Below are 23,510 nucleotides of genomic sequence, written 5' to 3'. Positions count from 1 at the left end.
CCTTCGGAAATTGTGGCACCCAGAATCAGACACAGTACCCCCAAGAGTTGTCAGACCAATGTAGAATAAGAGGACGATTACTTTCATTGAGTGGGACACTATATTCCTGTTGATGCAGCCAAGGATAGCATTAGCTTTTTTTGCTGCTGCATCACACTACTGTGGCCTACTAGGATCCTGAGATCCTTTTCACATATACTAATGGCAATTCAGGTAAACCCCATCTTATATCTGTGCAGCTGGCTATTTCTGCCCAAGTGTAGAACCTTACATTTGTCCCTATTGAAATTCATTGTTAGTTTTGCATGAAAAGGAACATAAATGTGGTGGCATAGAAATTGATAAAAAAAATCACAGAAGGCAAAGATACATACTGAGGGAGACGGAGTTAGGACATATTTCTTTAAAGTATCATTCCTGTGCGAAGATGGATATGGTAAAGATTGGAGCTAAAAGAGATTTGTTCCTCATGTTCTTTGAATTTTGGTGTCAATATTCTTGTGACATCCAACAAGTTTCCATCTCAATTTAACACTGACAGTATGAGAAGTAGTATGTGGCAGAATTTATTATTTGTCAATTGAGAAAATGAGATTATGACATTTATATGTGATCCTAAAACTGGAGTTTTCTGGATAACTTACAGTGGGGAAGATGCAAATAATTTTAAAAAAGAGTATTACTAGCACACATGTTTGGAGGCACTTATAAACCCAAACCTAAGAATTTAGCAGTTAAAATTATGGGTGTCAAAATATAAAATGGAGCATATGTAAAAATTCGGTTCAGCTTTACCTTCCACTTATCCAATATTTATTACTAGGTACCAGAGATGTTTGCACCATTTAAGTATCCGGGTCACTAAAGCAGTCCAGAAAGCTAAAGTAAGAGAAATGTGCTACATTGCTAAACAAAGGCTGTTTTTCTCTCCTAGCAAAAGCCTAGCAACGATAAATTACTAGCAGATCCTGCAGATGGAGACCTTGAGCATGACGTTTCTATGCACTGAGACAGTAAGCAAACTGTTCGCTTTGTCTGCAGATTAATGGATACAACAACCCTTGGTCTCCAAGAGAAAAATCTTAGCTGTTATTATTTATTAAAAGTATTTATGCATTGCTTTTTTGCCCACAAGGGTTCCCAAGGCAACAGAGAGCAAGTACAAACAATACATATCAAAAACACCAATTAAAAGCAGCAGAGGACTATCATTAAAACAAAACCACAGAACTATAAATGCATCAAAAAGCCAGGCAGAACAAAACAAGTTTTTACAGCCCACCTTAAAAAATAGGCAAGACTGGGCCAAGCTGAACTCCCAGGGGAGGAATTCCACAATGCTACAGAAAAGACCCCACCCAAGGTATCCACCAAACTAGAATATTTCTATGGTGGTACATACAACAGGGCCTCTGATGAGGGTAATAATTTTGGGCATGCTCATACAGGAGGAAGAGATATCCTGGCCACAAAGCATTTAGAGCTTTATAGGTAAGAACCAGCACCCTGAATTGTTCTTGAAAACAAGCAAGTGTAGTTGATGTAAGACTAGTGTGTGGTTCCATAAAGTGCACACTTGATGACAGTTTTGCACCAGCTGCAATTTCTGATCACCCTTCAGTGATGGCCTCATGTAGGACAACCCATGCAAGACTGTAAACAGTTTCCTTAAAGCCTGGAATGAACAGACGATGACACCATGCATAGATATTGGTATGAGGAGTAATAATATCTCCAATATTACTACAGAAAACAAATATAGATATATATATATAGGAGAACAAAAAGACACATATCCACCTGCTTTTTGTTTGACCTTTATTCTGCTCTTGGCATTCGCAATTGGAAAAAAAGAAAATAAAAGGAAGACAGGCAATTTCAGTTTAAACAGCCTGCTTGCCATGATCACCAGCCTCCTTTCCCACCTTTCTTTTTCTTCTGCTGCTGTTTCTTCTTTGTGGCAGCTGCGCCAACAGGCTTTTGATGCCTCGGCGGTATAATGTTGCTTGTTGATGCAGATGGAACTGCTGTTACGGTGCCAGGCCTTGGGGATGTAGGTGGACTACTTGCAGTCTTGCTAGCATCCCTGTAGACAAGGAAGAGACAAATGGGATTATTATCACACAGAGCTTAGATGTATGGTATATCTTCTGTCCTCCTGTCAGCAGCAAAAACAAAACAAACAGGTTAAACCTCACGTACATGTCATATATTGTTGCTTGCAGTGAAGAATTCATTCCTTTACATAAGAGAAGAACACCACTTAGAAATTGTAGCCCCCCTTTTTTTACAATACGTTGTGGGCAGAATTGAGCCACTGCTAGCTAGTACAGTTGTACCTTGGATCCCGAATGCCTTGGAACTCCTCAGACACTTTGGCTCACGAACACTGCAAACCCGGAAGTGAGTGTTCTGGTTTGCAAGCGTTCTTTGGAACCCAAACATCCGACAGGGCTTCCGATTGGCTGCAGGAGCTTCCTGCAGCCAATCAGAAGCTATGATTTGGTTTCCGAACGTTCTGGAATTCGAACAGACTTCCGGAACGGATTCTGTTCCGACTTCCAAGGTACGACTGTATACTGCAGGTGCTACAATATATGCATCAGCATGCCATTCATATATAACGCTTTGGGATAATTTTTTTATTCTTGGAGAACATGTGGCTGGGGGGGGGTGTTACTCTTTTCTAGGAGCTGGATGCTTTCCCTCTAGGATGCCTGCATACAGACACATTGAAGTAAAAAATCCTGATTCCTGTAGGACTGCCAAAAGAGATTGAGATATTCAGTCACCAAAGGAGTTCCTAAGTTCCAGCCCTTCAGATGATTTGAGCCAGTGGTTCTCAACCTTGGGTCCTCTGATGCTTTTGGCCTACAACTCCCATGATCCCTAGCTCACAGGACCAGTGGTCAGGGATGATGGGAGTTGTAGGCCAAAAACATCTGGGGACCCAAGGTTGAGAAAGGCTGCGGACAACTCTATTGCCTTCGTCTCTTCATCTTTCCCAGGCCCACAAAGCCTGCTCATCTTCCTGCACTCTTGGATCCTCCTATAGGATGTTTGCCTCTCTCCATATGAACCGACCCAGATACAGTGGTACCTTGGGTTATGAACTTGATTCATTCCACAGGTCTGTTCTTAACCTGAAACTGTTCTTAACCTGAGGTACCACTTTAGCTAATGGGGCCTCCCGCTGCCGCCAGCACGCAATTTCTGTTCTCATCCTGAGGTAAAGTTCTTAACCCGAGGTACTACCTCCGGGTTAGCGGAGTTTGTAACCTGAAGTGTTTGTAATCTGAGGTAGCACTGTACTGCTATCGTCATTTGAGGCCTTTCTTTGTGTGCCTCCTCCATGAGGTCTGGAGGGTGGCAACATGAGAACGGGCCTTTTCAGCAGCGCCTCTCTGTTTGTGGAGTGCTCTCCCCAAGGAGGTTCACCTGGCGCCCTCATTATACACATTTAGGCACCAGGCGAAAACGTTCCTCTTCAACCAGGCCTTTGGCTGCCTATATCCTTTTAAATGTGTTGGGGGGTTATTGCTTTGTTTCGTTCTTGTTTTTATTATGAATTTTGTGGTTTTATCTTGTGGTTTTATGCTGTGAACAACCCTGAGATCTACAAAATTTAAAAATAATAATTTTAACCCCCCCCCCCCGCATTGAGTACCAGTGCCAGTTCCAAAAAGCCACTTCTTTAAGCCTTTTCTGAATGGCAACTGCAGAAAGAGGGCAGGGATGTCCCATTCTCCACTCCCTTACTGTGACTCTCATTCTCTACCTACTCTTGGAGATTGTGTGCAATAGTGATCTTCCTTTCAAGGGGAGTAGCTCTCTTTGATTACCTGATTACCTTGCCCTGGGACACTGAGAGGACTCTAGAATCAAGGCTCGCAAGGCTGGGTCCCGTTACTCACAATTCAGAAGAAGCTGCTGTTGTTGCTCCCTGGGTCCCTTTCCCAATCTGGTCCTTCTTCTTGCCCTTCTTCCGCCCGCGATAGTAGGAGCGCTCCCGCATTGGAAGCCAGCGCTCCGGGTCAGGAGCAACTTTAGGGTCATAGTTCTTTGGCAGTTTTCCTAAGGAGTAGGTTAAAAAAAAAAGAATATTCCTTTTCTGAATACTAAGGAGTGTTCAGCATGGGAGACTCATCATGATTTAAAAACAGCCGCACTGCAGGTAAACGCCTTATCAGCCAAAGCTGTACAGCACTACCATGGTCGGAGACAGAGAACACTCTCATTGTGTGCAAACCACAAATACCTTTATGCTGACATGTTTTAGCTTTTCATTGCAACACCAAAAATTGGGTTGTTGCAATTAGCAAGCTATACCTAGACTTTAAATACTGTGGAGAACCGACTTCACGTAAGAGCATGGAGACCTACCGTAGATTTCAGTGTATAAGATGACTTTTTAACCCCGGAAAAGAGGTTAAAAAGTCGGGGGTCGTCTACGGCGAAAGCTACGGCGGCTTTCTCCTGGCACGGAGCTGCCCAGCGTATTAGGCGACTGGGCTTATAAGACAAACCCCCAAATTGCAGCTGCCAATTTGGAAGGGTCATCTAATACGCTGGAATCTACAGTACTCAAAACGTTTGTGTTAGAAAAGCGCTCCTAGATCAGTCCCCAAAATATCCATCTATTTTTGTCTCTGACAGTGGCCTGCAAAATGCTTTAGGGAAGTTTGTGTGCAGAAAATGAAGGCAACAGCCCACCCCTGCTTTTAATCCCTGCAACTGGTATTGAGAAGTATGGTGCCTTGAAACAAGAAGTCCAGGACGCTACCATTAATGTCGCACAATTGCTGCAATTTCCTGACTTTGCTGAAAGTCAACTTAATTTGAAGTTAGCTTCTTGAGTCGTTTTTTAAAAATTCCACCCTAGTACAGTGGTGTTTAGATGAGGAACATGTAGCTCTGCAGATGCTGTTGCACTCCCAACTCCTATCTGCCCTATGCAGCACTGCTAATGGGCAGAGATACCTAACAATTGATAAATATTTAACTTTAATAAATAAAGTATGTATTTAAAATATTTTAATAAATAACAGACGCATAAGAAACTGACTTATACCAAGCTAGTCCCTTGGTGTGTTGAACCAAAGGTGGACTGTTCTAGAAGCTCTGCTAATGCCATCTTGGTAGTCAAGGTAACGCCAAAATTAATTGGTAGTTGTAGCAATGAGTACATATATTCACTTGCTTTGACATAGGCTAGTTGGTTTGCTTTGATGCTATCCTTATCTGTGGGGTGGGGTGCTGGGCTCTAGAAGGGGAATCTTATCTGAGAGATTTGGGTATTTGCCACCTATGCCCTTATCTGGTCAGGTGGAGCGATGGAAAGTCCTGGCCAAAGTGCCACATGCTGTTTTGTGTACAAAGAATGAATGAATGTTTGCTTGGGCGCGGACAAGATATCTTCTTGCTGCAGTGCTCATCCCTCGTCTCTAAAGGCTGGGAGACCCAGCAGGCTGATTTGCTGTAAATCTACACCTTTCTTTTAATAAAGCACTAGAAATGATCACTCTGGTGTTTTGACATCCTTTTTTGGTATCCCTGCACCCAACCACTCACTCCCACAAGTCCTCCTTTGGGCCTGCGGTTCAGAACAATTGGTCCATCTAGTTCATTACTGTCTACACTGATTAGCAGCTGCTTTTAAGGTCTCCAAAAGAAGTCCTTCCCAGACCTACTTGGAGACACTGGGGATTGAACCTTCTGGGAGACGAAGTCCAACAACATCTGGAAGGTCATAGGTTCTCGACTCCTGGCTTAGATAGTTTTAGCCAACTTCTCCAGAAGCACTTTTGAACTCCAAACAGCTATACAGCCATTGCTAACAACACTCACCCTTCTTTTTCTTCTTCTTCTTCTTGACGTCGCCTTGGCTGGAAAAAAAACAACAGCACATGAACAGACATGAGCATGCTTGAGATGCAGCAGAAAGAACAGAACTAATGGATGTCAAGGGGAGCATATCTAGTGGCTTTGTACAGGAGAAATAGGGCAAGCTTGTAGCTGGAAGACAGAAAACTTATTTTGGTCGCTGAGCTGGACGTCTTCATATTAACACTGACTCCGGATGTCAAGGATTACTTAAAAAGCTTCTTTACCCTTGTTCTTTCTGCTGGTTCTCAACCGCGGGTTTCCCTCCTTTCTTCCGAATGTATGTAGCCCCATGCGAGTTTTCAAGAGCATCCACATCTACTTTCAGAGACATGGTGTCCGAAGAAGGCAAGTGTTTGCTAAGTCTATTGCAAAGGAGGGGTTAAGGAATATCAAAATGAACACATTAGGCAAATAAGAGAGAGAGAGAGAAAATCATTCTCAGGATCTCAAAAGCAGTTTAGTGGGTACAATAACGACAGAGAGAAACTAAGCTAGGAGACTGGGAAGAATTCTCTGTTGCATAGGAAGGGAACATTATATAATGGGGTAACAAATTTCTTTTTTACTTTCTGGATGGGCAGAGTGACCATGAGAGGCTGAGCTTCTAAAAGAAACAGAGGTGCTTGGCATTTGGGGATCAAAACAGTAGAATAGTGTTTTTGTACCTTTGCTTGATGAAAACATGGAGTTAAAAGGAAAGACTACCAACCCAGCCTGGACCATAAAGAATGCTGATCGCTGAAGAATTGATGCTTTTGAATTATGGTGCTGGAGGAGACTCTTGAGAGTCCCATGGACTGCAAGATCAAACCTCTCCATTCTTAAGGAAATCAGCTCTGAGTGCTCACTGGAAGGACAGATCGTGAAGTTGAGGCTCCAATACTTTGGCCACCTCATGAGAAGAGAAGACTCCCTGGAATAGAACCTGATGTTGGGAAAGATGGAGGGCACAAGGAGAAGGGGACAGCAGAGGACGAGATGGTTAGATAGTGTTCTCGAAGCTACCAGCATGAGTTTGACCAAACTGCGGGAGGCAGTGGAAGACAGGAGTGCCTGGCGTGCTCTGGTCCATGGAGTCATGAAGAGTCGGACACGACTAAACAATAACAACACCAACCCAGCTGTACCTGAACTTCCTAGTTGGATGTGTGTGTTGTATGCACCCTATGAGACAACAGTGAGGTTCAAAGGCCAGTGAGATGTGAAAGTCTTAGAACACGCACGGGGGAATTCCAGAAGACACAGGATTTCTTTGGCAGAGAACATGGCACCATACTCCAAAAGCTGGAAACTTTGAAAAGCATCACTGCAGCAATTACTCTGATATAAGGAAGTGGTCAAAGAATACCTCCTTGTCTCACCTTCCTCAGCCACACAAGGAAGGATACACTTTAGCTTTCTCACCATCCACCAGGGAGTATGCAGAAATGAGCTGGGCCAGGGTATGGACATCATCTGGATTTTGCCTACAAAAGTAAAGAAGTGCGAGAGTTTTAGCCTGTTCTAAAGAGAGCAGTCAAGCCCAGTGTTGCACACCACAGGAAGGACACCTCATATAAGCAGGCAAATGAAGCACCCTGCCTCCACCTTCCATAGGAGCCACAGACAATATTTTCAAGGTGCACGCTGGCTCAGGTAAAGCTGCATCTTAGAGATGGGTGGCAGGAGTAGGGAAAGGGACCAAAAGAGAATCTAATGATTGAAGAGGTTGCTCACTCTGTGGATGTTCCAGCAGCTCATTGGGGCAACACCCATTCGCTTCAATAGCTTGCCAGAAACCAGGTGTGCCCACATATATAGGGGATTGCAGGGTGACAAAAGTGTGTCCAAAGCACAGGTAGAGACACCACAAGTTTCCCCTCTTCTCTCACACAGCCCCCACTGCACAGTCTCCAAAGGGACCCACTGAAGCAGATTTTGGGGGCACGTGGGGAGAGGAGAGGAATAATAATAATAATAATTTATTACTTATACCCCGCCCATCTGGCTGGGTTTCCCCAGCCACTCTAGGCGGCTTCCAACAGATTAAAAATACATTAAAACACCAGTCATTAAAAAACTTCCCGAAACAGGGCTGCCTTCAGATGCCTTCTTAACATCTGATAGTTATTTATTCCTTTGACAACTGGTGGGAGGGCATACCACAGGGTGGCAGCCACTACCGAGAAGGCCTTCTGCCTGGTTCCCTGTAACTCTGCTTCTCGCAGTGAGGGAAACGCCAGAAGGCCCTCGGCGCTGGATCTCAGTGTCCGGGCTGAACGATGGGGGTGGAGATGCTCCTTCAGGTATACTGGAAAGGTAAGTCCCACTGCACAAGTGGGATGCTGTTCATGTAACACTGGGCACAACCCATTTTAATATGCCTTATCTCATTTGCTGCATAAATACATTTTTAACACTACTGAAGTAACTGTCTACTTCTGTTTCAAAAGTTAGTGGGGCCACTGAGTCTTTTGCAGTAAAACTCACTTATTAGCTCTCAGGAAGGGACTTACTTCCACAGCTCCTCTAGATCGCTGATGGCTTCCTTCTTCCGTCCGTGTTTTAGCTTGAAGTTGACAGCTTCCCTAATTAACGACAAATGAACTGGAGACTTTGGCTGGGGGTGAAAAAAGGTTTGCTTAAAGTTAAGTTTGAAAACAGCTAAAACAATGACATGAGTGATCACTCTCTTTTTTAACCCACTGAAGAGACTGATTCATGCTTGGAGCCATGAGAGTTTAGGGGACTCCCAAGAGCAGCGGTTGTAGGTAACAAAGGTGTATCATTCGTACAAGAAATTCCCCCTGTGCACCCTCAAATCTGTTCTGGGTTCCTCCTCCACCCTCCATATCAGATGGGGACATGCAGAAGGGCAAGAATTTCCACTGAGCCATTGAAAGTCCTTGTGTGAACAGGACAACTTTGATGGCATACAACTGCAATGGTGTATTTGTCTGTTATGAGCTGCAAGACTGCAATCACACTATCAAGCTCAGAATACTGACTTTCAACAGCTGTGGAATTATAACTACTCCAATGCGTAACCGAGTCTTCCCACAAAATACGGATGAAATCAGGAAAATTCTACAGAACAATTTTTTTGCAGATAGGTAGCCGTGTTGGTCTGCCATAGTCAAAATAAAAAATTCCTTCCAGTAGCACCTTAAAGACCAACTAAGTTAGTTCTTGGTATGAGCTTTCGTGTGCATGCACACTTCTTCAGATGCACTGCAATTTTTTTGCAGACTTCCAAACAGCTGAGGCACAGCACACTTCCCCTCAATTAAACCTGAGGGCACATTTCACCTTGTGCACACAAAGAAGTCTACACTTAGAGCAGGAGCTGCTAACCTTTTGGAGCCTTGAGCATATTTTCAAACCGAGAAGCTGTCACAGGCACCATATGTACAATGCATCTGCTCTAATGGCTGCAACAGAATTCCTCTTTCAATTCTGATTTCAGAGGAGGGGTGGGCACTACAGGGGCCAGGGAAGGCCACTGCTTGACTTAAGCAAATCTTGACTTGTGAATGTGAGAGCTACCCCACACTAGGGGATCTCTCCTGAATTTTTGCATCCATCTCTTTCAGGTCAGTTAATTCCATGGACTCTGAATCAGAAGTTTTTGGATGATCCAAATGACATCTACTGACAGATAAACTGGAGAACTGCTCCAGTGAAGGAGACAAGAACAGAACAGGCAATCATGCAGAGAGGCAACAGGCAGCCTCTCCACTGCAGTTGAGATTTGGGGCTCATGGGAAACTTGAATTATTTAATTTATTTCTTGCAGCACAGTAGCAGTTACAAACCACTTACGAATACAACTGGCTAGCAAATTCAGATAATAAATGTCTTTTTACATTATAAAGAGCTGTGATGTACTTATCATATTTCTACTATTTTATCAGGGATGTAATGCAAGTTGAACACAAAATACCGAGCAGCTTATCTGTTGGCATCTCATCGGACTAATACTTGCCTGAAATTCTTGATACCATTCAATTGCTTGAGCCAAGACCTCTATAGCACTATCAATATCTTCTTCATGGCTATACATTGTCACTAATGCAGATACCTGTAACAGTTTAGAACACAACATTAAAGTCAGCAATATTTTTAGCGAGCAATAAGTACTGGAATGTATGCCAGGGCCACATTTTTTAAAAATTATAAATGTAACTTTTATTATTTCATTAAGTAGAATACTGTCACCACATGAAAGCGCACACACACTGAAGCAATATTTACTTCTCTTTTACTACATTTCTTCAAAAGTAGTGGAGTCAAGTGACAGCACTCAAGGGATAAAGCAGCCTTGGCTTAATATGACAAGAAAGAGTGCAAGTTTTCTTAAATAAGAATCAACCTTGCTGTTATGTGCTTTGCTCTCTCCAACACATGGCATCTACACAGCACTTTTTCAAAGTGTCCAAGCATTTCACTTACATTTTGTTAATATTCCTTATAGCCACCATGCAGTTCGAAAGCACGTCAAAGTGCAAGTAGATAAATAGGTACCGCTCAGGCGGGAAGGTAAACGGCGTTTCCGTGCGCTGCTCTGGTTCGCCAGAAGCGGCTTAGTCATGCTGGCCACATGACCCGGAAGCTGTACGCCGGCTACCTCGGCCAGTAAAGCGAGATGAGCGCCGTAACCCCAGAGTCGGCCACGACTGGACCTAATGGTCAGGGGTCCCTTTACCTTTAAGGTAAGCTATATCAAAACTTTCTGCACTGCTTGCTCCCATATTGGGAGAACCTTGATTAAGATGCATGTTGGAGGCATTGTTTTGCAGTGCCATCTTAGAAAACTTAGTGAGCAAACAAGAGACAGGGCCTTTTTGGTGGTAGTGCTGCAGCTTTGAAATACTCTCCCAAATGAAATTATTTCACCCAAAACTGAATGAACTTTTATTCTGGCAGGCTTTTAATGTGTAACACCCTAATTTACTATTTGTTACTGCTTTTAGAAATTGGCTATTAGTTGTACTTTTGCTCAATTGCATTGAGTAGTTTTGTGTTGTATGCTTCTTTTAGCAGAAAGCAGGATTTAAATATTGTCATTCCCATATTGGAAGAGCACGAAAAACCTGAAATATTCACACAACTTGGAAATTAAGCAAGTCATGGAAACTATTTATATAAGACCATAACATATGTGATATCTTGGCGCAAAATTTTGGACATTTACAAGCTTGCTTCAGGGCCAAGTTCACAATCGCTGCTAGATTAGTAGCCAAAGATTCATGTTGTTGAGTTACACACCTCTAGCAACAGGAGACAGAAGAGATCAAGATGTCTGTTATTGCTAAGTCCTGTGGACCAAACACATTACTGATCAAGAGTCCAAACAGAACTTACGCATACAAAATAAAGAGGCAAATGAGCAACTTGTAGTCCAGCCATGATGGGACTTGTCAACCTGGGAAGGCAGCCCATCCAGGAGAACGAAAGCTCTAATCCTAAACCTCCACTGCCTTGTGGGATGTCTTCAGGAGAAGAAAAGGCCAAGGAGTAAACCCTACACAAATCCAGCGTGGAGTCCCTAAAATGGATGGATGGTGCCTTGTATACCTCCTTCCAGCAACTCCTGTAGCCAAGATGGTGCCAAACACATTGCTCTGCTTTCCTTTGAACCACATCAGTGAGGCCGAGAGTGGTGTTTTTTAATCTGGGCAGCCCAGGACCTCCAAAAACACTACCCTGGTTTGTGCCCTGGGGAGGTCACTTCGGTGCTGCTAACACAGTGGTTTGACTCCCCACCCACAAACGCTCCATTGTCTCTTGAGACAGACAGATGTCAAAAAGAAGAAGTAGTCTAACCACCCAACCTAAGGTCAGAATGGCATGCTAGGAGAAGAATATGACATGGGGGGGGGGTGTCAATAGGATGCATAAAGCTCTGCATGTGTTTAGATTTAGCTGCAACCTACCATGCCTGGTTTGTGCCTTAACTCTTCTATAGACCTCAGGATGATACATGCTTTCGTGACACTGCCTTTGAGAGAGAGAGAGAGAAAGGGGAAGGGAAGGAGAACAAAAAGTGTGGTTATTGGCAACTGGCTCCAGTCCTCTGCGCTAGGACATCTGTTCTACCATCAAGCAACTCTCTTTTTATTAGACAGATAAAAAGGAGCGATTATAGAAACCATCAATCAGGGCTGCATGCTTGCCACGATTCTGCAGAAGCCAGCTTGATGAGAAGCTCAGCCTTTTATTTAAAGAGCGAAAGGTGCTAGCCCTTATGACTGCAAAAAATATGCATGAAAACATGTGGGAAATAACTGAAGTATCAAAAGCTAAAGGGATGTTTAAATAAGAATTTCACTGGTCACAGCTGAGAGGGTTCAGGGCTCCATATTTTTCCTAATTAGTAAAACTTGAATTATGCAAAAATGCTATCATCATCATCACCACTGCTCTGTAAGAAAATCATACAAATTTGTTCAACTTGCAAGCTTTCTAGATGGTGAAGACTTCAGGTATTGCCCCTTCCTGCCTTTAACCTAAGCTTCCCCAGAAAGCAGCCTCCCTTTGAGAAAAAAATGAGTTAAGAATGAGAGTGCTCATTGTAGTATATGGAAACAGTATGAAACTGTAGCTGAATGCTCAGGAAGCTTCTTTCCAAAGGAAATGAGGCTACAGTACCTTGAGCAACTTTCAACTGTGCCATCGTCAGCTTAATCTCTGCTGCTTTCTCTGGGTGCTGATCGGCAAACTCCTACAGGTCAGAAATGGAAAAACAAATCAGGAGGCTTTCAAACAGAATCAGCTTCAGAATTTCCAGAACAGGGAGACCTTGCAATGAATAGTTTTTGCACTGTGGAGTCTTATGTCTCTTGACTCTCCTGTAACAAACTCCGAGTCCCTGGAACGGAAGCTCTTCTATTAGGGGACAGGGATACACAGCAATATGGTAATAAAGGGTCCCATTTGCTATGCCATTACCTAAAATATGCTTAAGTCTAAACCATGATTTGCAGTGCACCTTAGTACTATAGTTTTCAACCAGGCACGTTTATGTACTGCACCTATACCAAGCCACACTTAAGGCAGTTCTCTTGTCTCTCTAAATCTCTCACTGCTTGCAGATCTCAGACAAGCAGATCTCACTAGTGTATTCCCATACCTAACTTCTTGGGAAAAGGCTTAGCTCAACAAGCTAATCCATAGTTTCACTGAATGCTTGGGCTGGTGCAAAAATAATGCTGTCGAATCTAACTATGACTCCCAGTGCCCAGCATGAATTCCCTTCCTCCTCAACCTCATCTAGATGAACAATGATTCAGAGCTTTGTCATCTCCTGCATATTTCCTCAAGCAGCGAACCACAGCCTACCTGTAGCAGCTCTATTGCCTTGGTATGCTGTTTCTCTCGACACAACTGTGCTGCCTGGATTAGCACAGGGAGGAGATGTTCGGGACTCTGTGACTGTAAACTTGATGCCAGTTTGCGACACTGATCTGCCTAAGGAACAAGAGGAAAAGAGTGGCTGGTTAGGAATGCTGATTCTACAGAGAGAAGGCAGGATTTAGAAGTGTAAGCCAACAAACCAAGCTGCTCCCTGCCCTCCTAGGTAACAGACCATGCATCAAAGCAATTGAAGTGGCATAACATTACCTGGTTGGTGTACATGGCCAGCAGAGCTTTATTGAATTCTATTGCTTGGAGCTGTTTCTTCGAGAGTTTATGCTCAACACCCTCAGCGTTGGTCAGTTTCACCTTTTTCTTTGAGTCAAAGACGTTTTGGTCCTGTGAAAGACAGCATGCCAAGATGCATAACTCAGTCAACAGGAACATGATGTTTCCCAGGTTGCTTGCTGCAATTAAGACACATCACGCTCCTTTTGTGTGATTTCTTCTGCAAAACATGCTTGAGGAATTACTAAGATAATGCCATACCTTGTTAATGGTAATGATGTTGTTGGCGATGACAGCAAGCAATCCGACATCTGTTGGCCTGCAGAGAACAGAGCATATGTGCATTTGTAAATACGTCTTCTTTTTTAAAAAGATGCCAAGACCACCAACGCCACCATTTTACAGAAGTCACTTACTTCAGTTTGATTATCTGATTGTACAGTTGCAAGGCTTCCTCTGTGTGACCTTGCAGCTGCAAGATATAAGCCATCTGACCGTGAATAATAGCCAGTTCAGCCTCAATGTCTTCTTCGGTAACATCCTAAAAGGAAACAGTAAAAAAAAGTTAACACACAACCTTGAAACCTTGCACCAGTTATATAGTATCCACAGATCAATGGATGGAATCCAATGTCAAGTCAGTGGACCCCAATCCCCCAGAGCAGATTTTGGGGGGGAGGTATTCATGGGGTTGCCAGGAAGGGGAAGGGGAGAGAAAGGGTAAATCCAATTTATGCAAGCTGGAATTTAGTATCACCCAAACCTGCAAATATATCTATTAGTAACTAGCAAACTTACTAGTAACACAGCTAGAGAGCAAGCCCCATTGAATAGAGAAAATATGCATTGGATTGCACTCCTGGTGCCATTTCTCTCATTGGGTGAGTCACGCAAGCATGCAAATCTCATCCACTGATATCACCGGGAGATAAAACTGCCTCACTTTGCCATGATTGTGTTCACTAAGAATACTTTTTTTAATGGCTTCAGCGGATAATGGAAGCTCTGGATATTTAAATTGTTACTATCAGCAATGGCCCTTGCTACAGAATTCACAAAGTTTAATTCTACACTGTTAACGCTTCTCATTGAAGCCATACATGCGAAAGAGGCACACTGCTATTTAAAGGCACAGAAGTAAAAATAAAAGTGCTGATGGAGAATACTTTAAATCCAGTGTGATGAAGGAAAGCAGGCAGATAACACATAACCAAGCAGATTTATGCAATTAGCTTACATGCACACATACTGAGAATATTAAAACCTGCTGAGCGGAAAAAGTATTCTCGGTGTGACAATAGTGACTCACCGAATCTTCTGAGAGAGACTGGCGACACAGATCTACAAGGAAAGTGTGACAAATTAATTTTGGACATAAGAGCAGCCCTGCTGGATCAGAGCGAAGGCCCATCCATTCCAGCCCCTTGTTCTCACAGTGGTGAACCAGATGCATACAGGAAGCCTATAGGCAGGAGTGCAGCAGCACTCTTCCCACTCGTGCTGCCCAAAAACTTGCATTCAGAGTCGTATTGCCTCTGACAGTGGAGGTAGCACACATTTTGCCATCGATATGAGCCACCAATCAAGGTTCCACCACTGATTAACACTTGCCTGTAGAAACTTCATTTGCATCACAGAAGTGCAAAGATGCTGATATTTCTCTATACAGTGGTATCTCTATTTACGAACGCGATCTGTTTCGGGGTGCCGTTCGCACCCTGAAAAGTCCCTAAGTAGAGTGCCGCTATTGCAAGTGTGCGAAAGAGCACTTCTGCACTTGTGCGAACCGCACAGATTACTTCCGTGCATGCAGCGAGCCCGGAAGTAAACACTTCCGGGTTTGCCGTGTTCGTAACCTGGAAAGCCGCAACGTGAAGCAAACGTAACACGAGGTATGACTGTATTTGACAGCATCCTATAATCAGTCTTAATTCCTAATCTGCCCTTAATATACTAGATCCTAAGTTTCCAACTGCGTGTCGATACATGATACAATTATGGATTTCTTAGTAGTACTATCAATTTAACCATCTTGCGTTCTCCCCAAATCTCCCTTCAGTTCTATTTTGCTTGGTCTTTGCTTGTTTTTCCAAGTTGCTGCCGGGGCGGCAGGGGGTGGGGGGATTGGGATCTAGCTATTCAAAACTTGATTTTGCTTACCAAAATGAATGCAAATTAGTGCAGGGAGGAAATCCTGTGCAGTCTATAGGAACGACAGGTTACTGGTGGCTGTAAAGGCATTCTTGAAATACATTGGCAGATGCAGAGAATAAATTTAGGGACACAATAATCCCCATGTCTATTTTCTCAATTTCATTTATGAAAGGATTTAGATCTTGTGACGTTTTTCCACAAAAGCAGCACAACGGGTTACAAGGAAAGGACAAATTAATCTTATTCATTACCTTCTGCTCTTTGTAGGCTTTTCATTGCCTCGTTCAACCTGGCCTGCCCAACTAAAGAACAAGCAGCATTGTAACTCAGCTCATATGTGGCTTCTTGAAGGCCAAGATCCTCCTGGACAGAGCAAAAATAACTAAGTAAATGAAGGGATACCTCGTTCTGAACCAGTTTGAATGAACACTTTGGGTCAGACGGCTAGACGCAGATCAAAACAATTCTTCCAAAGCATGAAAGGTTCTTAAATTAACATGCAGTAAATTCAAAAGCCATAAGCAGGTGATACATACTAACAGGAAGCTGTATGAACATCCTTCTTTCTAATTATATACGAGGCACAAAAGAACAATATGCAAGCAAATCATCGCACGATTCTAGAAGCCCAGGCTCCTTTCATCAAGCGTTTCTTTCATTCCTTAGCACACATTGGCAGCAATATGTTGTAGCAGCATAAAGATTCTTTTGCATATAAACAGATGTTAAGTAAATTACTAAACAAAGGATTGTGCATACATTTACGGCAACAAACAATAACCACATTAAAAACGCAAAAGTAACCATTTACACTCAACTGGTATATCAATATAAAAAGGCAATAGGAATTTAAAAAACTGTATTTAAAGAAGATTGTAGGAAAATGCAAGTTGTTTTTTTTTGAACTGCCCACTTAAATATATGCAACCCTGGATACAAGAAAGCTTCCTTGGGTGGTACACTCCATGGTCTTAAAGCTACCACAGATGAGGCCATCCTGTGTTTCCACCTGCTGTATCTTCTCATGGTGGGTGTGTGTGTGTGTGTGTGTGTGTGTGTGTGTAGCAGGGCCAGTCTCTGATGGCACGATGGGGCTGTGGCATGCATCTGACCTCTGATCAGTCGTGTTACTGCTTGTTAAGGAATGTGAGAGGCGGAAGCAGCAGGGAAGTCAATACAGTGCAAATGCACTGCCAGAGCTAATCTGGTACTCCTGCTGGTGTATTTGCACTGTGCTGATCTTGCACCTTGCCCTCTGCCTCCCAGGAAGCAGCAGTGGTACAACCAGCCTGGAGTCAAGTGAGCAGCAGCTGGGTGTTTATCCTTCCAGCCTTGAAATAATAATAATTTATTATTTATACCCTGCCCATCTGGCTGGGGTTCCCCAGCCACTACGGCCGGCTTCCAACAGAATATTAAAATACAATAGTCTATTAAACATTAAAAGCTTCCCTAAACAGGGAATGTCTTCTAAAAGTCAGATGTCTTCTAAAATACTGCAGAATCCACTTTTGTCTATCAGTCCCCACATTACAGGAATTTAAAAGTGTACGAATGTCCTCAAGTGCCAAATTCCAATTGTCCTCACCTGTGATTGGGAGAAAAGGCATAAGATCCTAATCCAATCCATAACTTCCTGAGGAAATCCTTTCCCTCCCCCCAAAAGTAACAGAAATAAACTGTCAATGTAGTCTGACAAAAGCCTTTTCAGCATCTAGAGAAATAACTGCAGCCACATCAGCTCTTTTACTGTTTGAAGCATCCCGTTTTCCTACCAACCTTAAATTATCTGCTCCCCCTCTTTGGCAAATAATATTAATGTACTATTATAGCCATCACAGTCTAGTTAGGAATGACTCCTATTATTATCTTGCTGACTACAGTAATTAAGGTGATAGGCCTATAATTTGGAATAGTTTGGTCTTTACCAGACTTGGGAATAACAGAGATATCAGCTTCATACGTCAATGTTCCAATAAGACACTTCCCTGTATTTTATGGCGTTTATGCAGTTCACCTGCAGTTCACTTACAGCAAGAATAGATGAAGGAGGAAGTCTCTCTCTCTCTCTCTCTCTCTCTCTCTCTCTCTCTCATGTACACATACACACTACCACAAACTTACTTACCGGCACGACTTTCTCCCATGTGCTCTGTGCAGCAATAACTGCAGAGAGGTTTGTTTTCCGTTCCTCTTCATAATCATCTTGTGAGTTGCGTATGAGGTCCCGGTACACAGCTAAACAGTCGTCATAACGTTCTAATCTGTACAACTGGAAGGAAAAATCTGGATTAGCAGCTCAACAGACCAGAAAACAGTCAAAACTAGGTCTGCAAAATAAAATAGCAACCATAATATCTCAGTAATGTTTATACTATACCTATAATCCAGACAGGTATTGGACGGGATTCAACTAAGTTGCTGCATGCACAGAATGTAGTCAGATCGGAAAATGGGATTTGCTCCTCTTCTTCCTTGCAGCCCCCAAATCTTCACTGGAGTGTTGGGGAACCCCCAGAACACGTTTAGGGGGCACACAGGGGAAATCCCATTGTGTGAGTGGGCCTTGTTCTGCACACGCATACCCCACTTTACACTACAATGAAATCTAACCCCAGTTCTTCTTCTTTTTTGAAAAAAAACTTTATTGAAAAAGAATAACCATGCACAGTGTTATGGAAGAAACACTGAACAAAGACCAAGCCCCATCCATGTCACTAAGCAACAACTTTCTTCAAGAAGAAAGAGTGAATGTATAATAGTTACCAAGGTCATCAATTCTAAACTGTCAACTCTGGTTGTTGAGAAAATAAATGCCAAAAGTTCTAGGCAGAAGAGCAACAACATAGCATGTGCCTATAGACCCAGAGTTGTCATGGGAAACACACTGTTCCTCCAATACATTCTGTCCATCATAAAATATGCCTCTTGGTAATTCCCAGAACACTGAGAAGCACTTCACAATTGCTGGAATAAGTTTCCATGCTAAGCCCAGGCAATTCTAGTTTCTACAAGATGTTTCTCTAAAGCATTTGATCACCCCTTAATCCTCAACCAGGAAGATATTGAAAAGCAAGTAGAATATCAAAATTTTATTCTTGGCTTTATTATTAATTAACTATTATTATTATTATTATTATTATTATTATTATTATTATTATTATTATTAGAGTCCAATAGGTTTATAGATATGCCGAATACACCCATAAATGAAAAAAATATTATCACTTGCTTATATTGACATTTCCAGCATTAAAACCTGCTGATTTTAAAGATCAGTGATCTTTAGGTAAAGTGAAATACCAGTGAAGTGTCATATTAAATTCTGGTCTCATAATGTTGTGCACAATGAAAAATATGCGGCTAAGCTGCATTTTCAATTTTGAAATGTTCTCATTTCATAGCACCATCCATGAGGACAAGAAAGATGGCAAAAAGTAAGGACAGGTTTGCTTAATTAACAAGAACCATTATAAACAGTCTTCACTATTCAATACAGTCTTGGTAGACTGTCAGCATCCATTGCTGTGGCTGACCCATTGAGGGGATTGCTAACCTGCTGTAAAAGAGCACACATTTAGATTGAGAAAACTCCTCCACCACAGCACCTGAAGCCTTATATCCAGTTATTAAAAGCAGTACGAGTTTGCAAAGCAGTAGTTACCACTTGTCCATACAGCTCCTTTAGCTTGTCTGTCTGCTGACTGGCTCCTTGAATGGTCTTCAGAGCATTTTCAATCCTGTTCAGCCTGTATTCACAGTAAGCCTTCTCAAAGGCTATCACATCACTGTAACATATAAGCCAGAAGTGGGATGTGATGTCTCATTATCAACTCTTCAAAAAGCAGTTGTGTTTGCTAAGACTCATTACTGAAGAGTGAATCCTATATACACTGACATTCTATTGAACCAAACAACACAAGAAAAGGGAACCAATACTTTAGAAATCACAAAGACATATTTTTGGACATGTGTCACATTTGTAATTATGTAAAATAATTAACATGATAAGCTTCAAGAAATGAGCTAATATTCATGAATTTCTCATTGTCTCAGACTAATATGGCAACAATATTCTAACAGATATATTGCAACACAGAAAAAGCAAAGATAGAATGGAGTCACAATAATAATTTTTATTTGCTTAACAAGACAAAGAAGTGTGTCTATATTTTGTGCATTGAACACACATTCCTTCTGCATGCCACACTGCTTTTGAAAGTGCTGGCTTACTGACTGATACAATCCTTACTGGATTGATATTTTTCTTGATATCCCATAAACTGCTTTTTTATTAACACTATATTAACATTCTTGCATTGCAGGGGTTGAACCAGAGGGCCCTCAGATTCACTTCCAACTCTACACTTCTATGATTCTATGACTTGTCTTGTAGCTTCTTTTCCCACAATGCAACTAGGAAACCTTTTTTGATACATACAGACACACAGGATTTAGGTCAGCAATTATGCAGCTGCACGCTGGGACATATTAGTGTGCTGCAAAAGAACTTCTAGTGTACCAAGAAACTCATTCAATAAAATGCTCTAGTGCACCTAAAAGCACACATTTACACTGGAGGCTGCCTGTTGCACCTCTGCATGGTCTTGGCTGCTCCCAATTAGCTCTCACTGGCGGAAGCTAATTCTGTTGTCTCTCTGTATGGGTGTGATATGGTTACTCTAATACTCTAGAGACATTAGCAGAGGCTGCAACGTGAATTTGTTGGGGAATTACCGGCCTTCCAATTAGGAAGAATGCTCATTACACTAATGTACATAGAAACCCAACTGGATAACTCCTGTAACAACCAGGAATTTTTACCACCCCACACTCAAAATGTAAACTTTTTTAGCCTACACTTTGAGAATTAACTGACTAAGAAGAAATAAAATTTTCTTGAAACTGTATTTTTCTTTATTTTGTAAATGCTTCCGTTTGCATATTTTGAACTCTTGCATCGTCTGAAAGCCATGTTGTTTGATAAGCAGCTAATATTCAACACTCACCTGGTTAATACTTTGGTATGGGTGTTAATCACACTGAGAGCTTCCTTAAAACTTCCGTTTTGGATAAGGCATACCACTTTGCAGTGAAGAGCAGTTGCATCATCCTTGCTGATCTGCAGTACTAGGAAAAGGAAAAGCAAGGAAACCCAGGCACTGTTATTTGTATCTTGAAAACAACCAGTTTAGATTATCACAGCACTTTTCCAACTGTGGTCCAAGAAACCAAATCATACCGGTTGGACGCTTATTAAAGGCTCCTTAGTGAGAAGTTTGGTGGGCAAACTTATTATATTCTTCCTTCCTCCTTCCTTGGGAGGTTTTTAAGCAGAGCGTGGATGACCATCTGTCATGGATGCTTTAGCTGAGATCCCTGCCCTGCAGTTGGAATAAATTACCCTTGGGCTCCTTTCCAACTCTACAAGTCTGTGATACAATGGTAGAAAGACAGATTGCTAGGGAAGATCAACAGTGAGAGGGCAATGTGTAGCTGCAGGAGGGACTACTTTGCTGCAAGCCTAAAGACACATTCTAGGCATTAAGTCCCACTGAACATAGGACTTATTTCAAAGTGATATGACAGTTTCATAGATTAGCATCCTAACTCAATTCAATATAGCAATTCACTTCTTTTACAGATGCATAACTGCACAACCCACTTCCTCTTTACATACGTGGCAGGTTTTTCCCTAGCACATCCCCTGTACAACCAAGTAACAATTCAGCAACCAAGACTTTCCCAAGCATGCAAGTACAGTGACATGAATGACCACATCGTGTATTTCTGCCTGTCACACAACTGTTAAAGCCACAGAGCACTTCGAGGAATAAGTGGCTGCAATCCTAACCTCACTTGTTATCGTTTAGTCGTGTCCGACTCTTTGTGATCTCATGGACCAGAGCACGCCACTTACCTCACTTACCTGGGCGTACATCCACTGAATTGAACTGCACTGTTACTAATACTCAAGTTACAGCATGCTTTAAAATATTCAAAACACTTCACCTGCGTTACCTCACTGCGGTCTTTACAAACACCCTAAAACCAGGCCGATACTGTCGTTAACCATTTTTAACGTCTGACATTTCATTATGTTTTTAAGATGTGATGGAAGTCGCCCAGAGTGGCTGGGGAAACCCAGCCAGATGGACGCAGTATAAATAATAAAATTATCATCATCATTCCCCTACTGAAGCGGGGCAACAGTGCTAAAGTTGAAAGACTAGGGGCTTGCCTGGCATCACCCACGGAAAAGAGTGAACCAAGCCTTGTCACTCATGAAGATCCAAACGAGAAGAGAGACCTTCTTAATGAGGGATCAGCACGAAAGGGGCACGGGAGAGGTTATATTTTCTGAGAATCCTCCAGAAAAACAATCTCTCAAAGGACCTTTGATGGCATTTTACCATTGCACTGTGGAGAGTGTATTAACTTATGGTCTGTGTGTGTGGTGTGGGAGCTGCACAGCCAGGGAAAAAACAATGCTATCCAGGGTTGTAAAGACTGCAGAGAGAATAATTGGGTGCACTCTTCCCACCTTAGATCAAATCTATGGTGTCAGGTGCCATAAGAAAGCGGCAGAGATAGCGCAGGATAGTATGCACCCCGGAAATTATCTCCTTCAGCTTCTGCCTTCTGGAAGAAGATATAGGGTTATAAAGGCCAGGACTAGCCGCCTGAGAAAGTTTCTACGCAAATGCAATTCTGGTTCTAAACGCAGCATAAGGGGTCTCGATAGTATACAGTGGTACCTCGGGTTAAGTACTTAATTCGTTCCGGAGATCTGTACTTAACCTGAAACTGTTCTTAACCTGAAGCACCACTTAACCTGCTGCCGCTGCGCCGCCAGAACCCGACTTCTGTTCTTATCCTGAAGCAAAGTTCTTAACCTGAAGCACTATTTCTAGGTTAGTGGAGTATGTAACGTGAAGCGTATGTAACCTGAGCGTATGTAACCCGAGATACCACTGTAGTGTATTTTAAAACGGGGTTTCAGAGTTTTTAGGGGTTTTTGAATGTTTTATGTAGTTTTTCAATTTCATTGTTCTGCATGGGACAATGACAATAAAGATATCGTATATCGGGAGCACCGCCTGCCGCCGGGTCACCGCTGAGTGTTACTGGGGTGGCTAAGCGAATGAGCCACCCCTCAGCCACGAGCAAATCTGAGGCAAGCCGTTCTTCCCGCTCTGCAGGGTTGTTGTGAAGGTTCCAGCGAAGCTAATGCACGCGAAGCGCTTGGGGACGTGTTTCGAAGCTCCCTCCCGCGCAAAGGGAAGGGGGGTTCACTAAGAAAAAGTTGCAGGCTGCCCCCCACCCCCACCCCGGAGAGAGAGAGAATAAAGGAAGCGACGCCAGGCGCAAAGCCCCGTCCCTCGCCCGGTGCAACTCCCGTCGCCCTCCACTCACTTTTATTGACCGACTTGAGGGCGCGCCCGAAGTCGCCGTTCTGGCCGCAGCGGTTCACTTCGCTCCACAGCGAGGCCACCGAGGCAGCCCCGGCCGCGCCGGCACCACTTCCGCCACCCGCGCCCGCCGCCATCTTGGCAGAGGGAGAGAAGCAGCGGAGGGCGGAGGCGCAGGATAGGCCAGGGAAAGCGGGGCGCCGACAATGGCCTTTCGACCCGGAAGTGCATCCACGTAGCACTATAAGCCTTGGTCGTGTACCAAAAGAAAAAGCGCGCCTCTCTAGGAAAACGGCGAGCCCAATGCGCATGCGTCTCCAGGGCACACGCGCTCGGGCCTCCCAAGCAGGCGTGCAGCGAAGGCGCATGCGCGAGTCGTTGAGACTGGTTTGGCTCAGAATCATAGAGTTGGCGGGTGTCCCAAGGGTCATCTAG

At 43.1% G+C, this 23,510-nt stretch overlaps 1 protein-coding gene across 2 annotated transcripts; it reads right to left on the bottom strand.

Moving 5' to 3' along the window:
* Window positions 1-1,801: 1,801 nt before the first annotated feature.
* On the bottom strand, window positions 1,802-23,372 carry SRP72 (signal recognition particle 72). Of its 2 annotated transcripts, none has more exons than XM_083481739.1 (19): window positions 23,080-23,372; window positions 20,673-20,793; window positions 19,328-19,451; window positions 17,792-17,935; window positions 15,915-16,026; window positions 14,819-14,850; window positions 13,926-14,050; window positions 13,771-13,828; window positions 13,489-13,620; window positions 13,207-13,335; window positions 12,517-12,589; window positions 11,802-11,866; window positions 9,851-9,946; window positions 8,382-8,485; window positions 7,275-7,352; window positions 6,111-6,248; window positions 5,848-5,885; window positions 3,915-4,074; window positions 1,802-2,086 (listed from the first exon to the last, which is right to left on the bottom strand). In XM_083481739.1, exons 1-19 carry the CDS (start codon window positions 23,210-23,212, stop codon window positions 1,906-1,908), a joined length of 2,043 nt encoding a protein of 680 aa, XP_083337865.1. In that variant the 5' UTR covers window positions 23,213-23,372; the 3' UTR covers window positions 1,802-1,905. The 2 variants fall into 2 exon arrangements, 1 of the variants encoding a protein (XP_083337865.1); XR_014520553.1 differs by lacking the exon at window positions 1,802-2,086 and adding an exon at window positions 2,345-2,412 and having other exon boundaries at window positions 3,851-4,074; window positions 23,080-23,333.
* Between the last annotated feature and the right edge of the window lie 138 nt (window positions 23,373-23,510).

This window comes from Podarcis liolepis, assembly GCF_965112155.1.
Source record: "Podarcis liolepis genome assembly, chromosome: 17".
NCBI classification, from domain to species: Eukaryota; Metazoa; Chordata; class Lepidosauria; order Squamata; family Lacertidae; genus Podarcis; species Podarcis liolepis.
Note: the sequence above shows the minus strand (reverse complement) of the source record. Positions and strands in the feature narration are given on the sequence as shown.

Bases quoted from the DNA above. Each gene is read 5' to 3' on its own strand.
- SRP72 (XM_083481739.1), bottom strand. From the start codon at position 23,212: ATGGCGGCGGGCGCGGGTGGCGGAAGTGGTGCCGGCGCGGCCGGGGCT. The intron at 13,829-13,925 runs GTAAGTGACTTC...TGTTCTCTGCAG, and splicing joins AATCAGATAATCAAACTGAA to GCCAACAGATGTCGGATTGC. The intron at 8,486-9,850 runs GCAAGTATTAGT...TTTCACCCCCAG, and splicing joins AATGGTATCAAGAATTTCAG to CCAAAGTCTCCAGTTCATTT.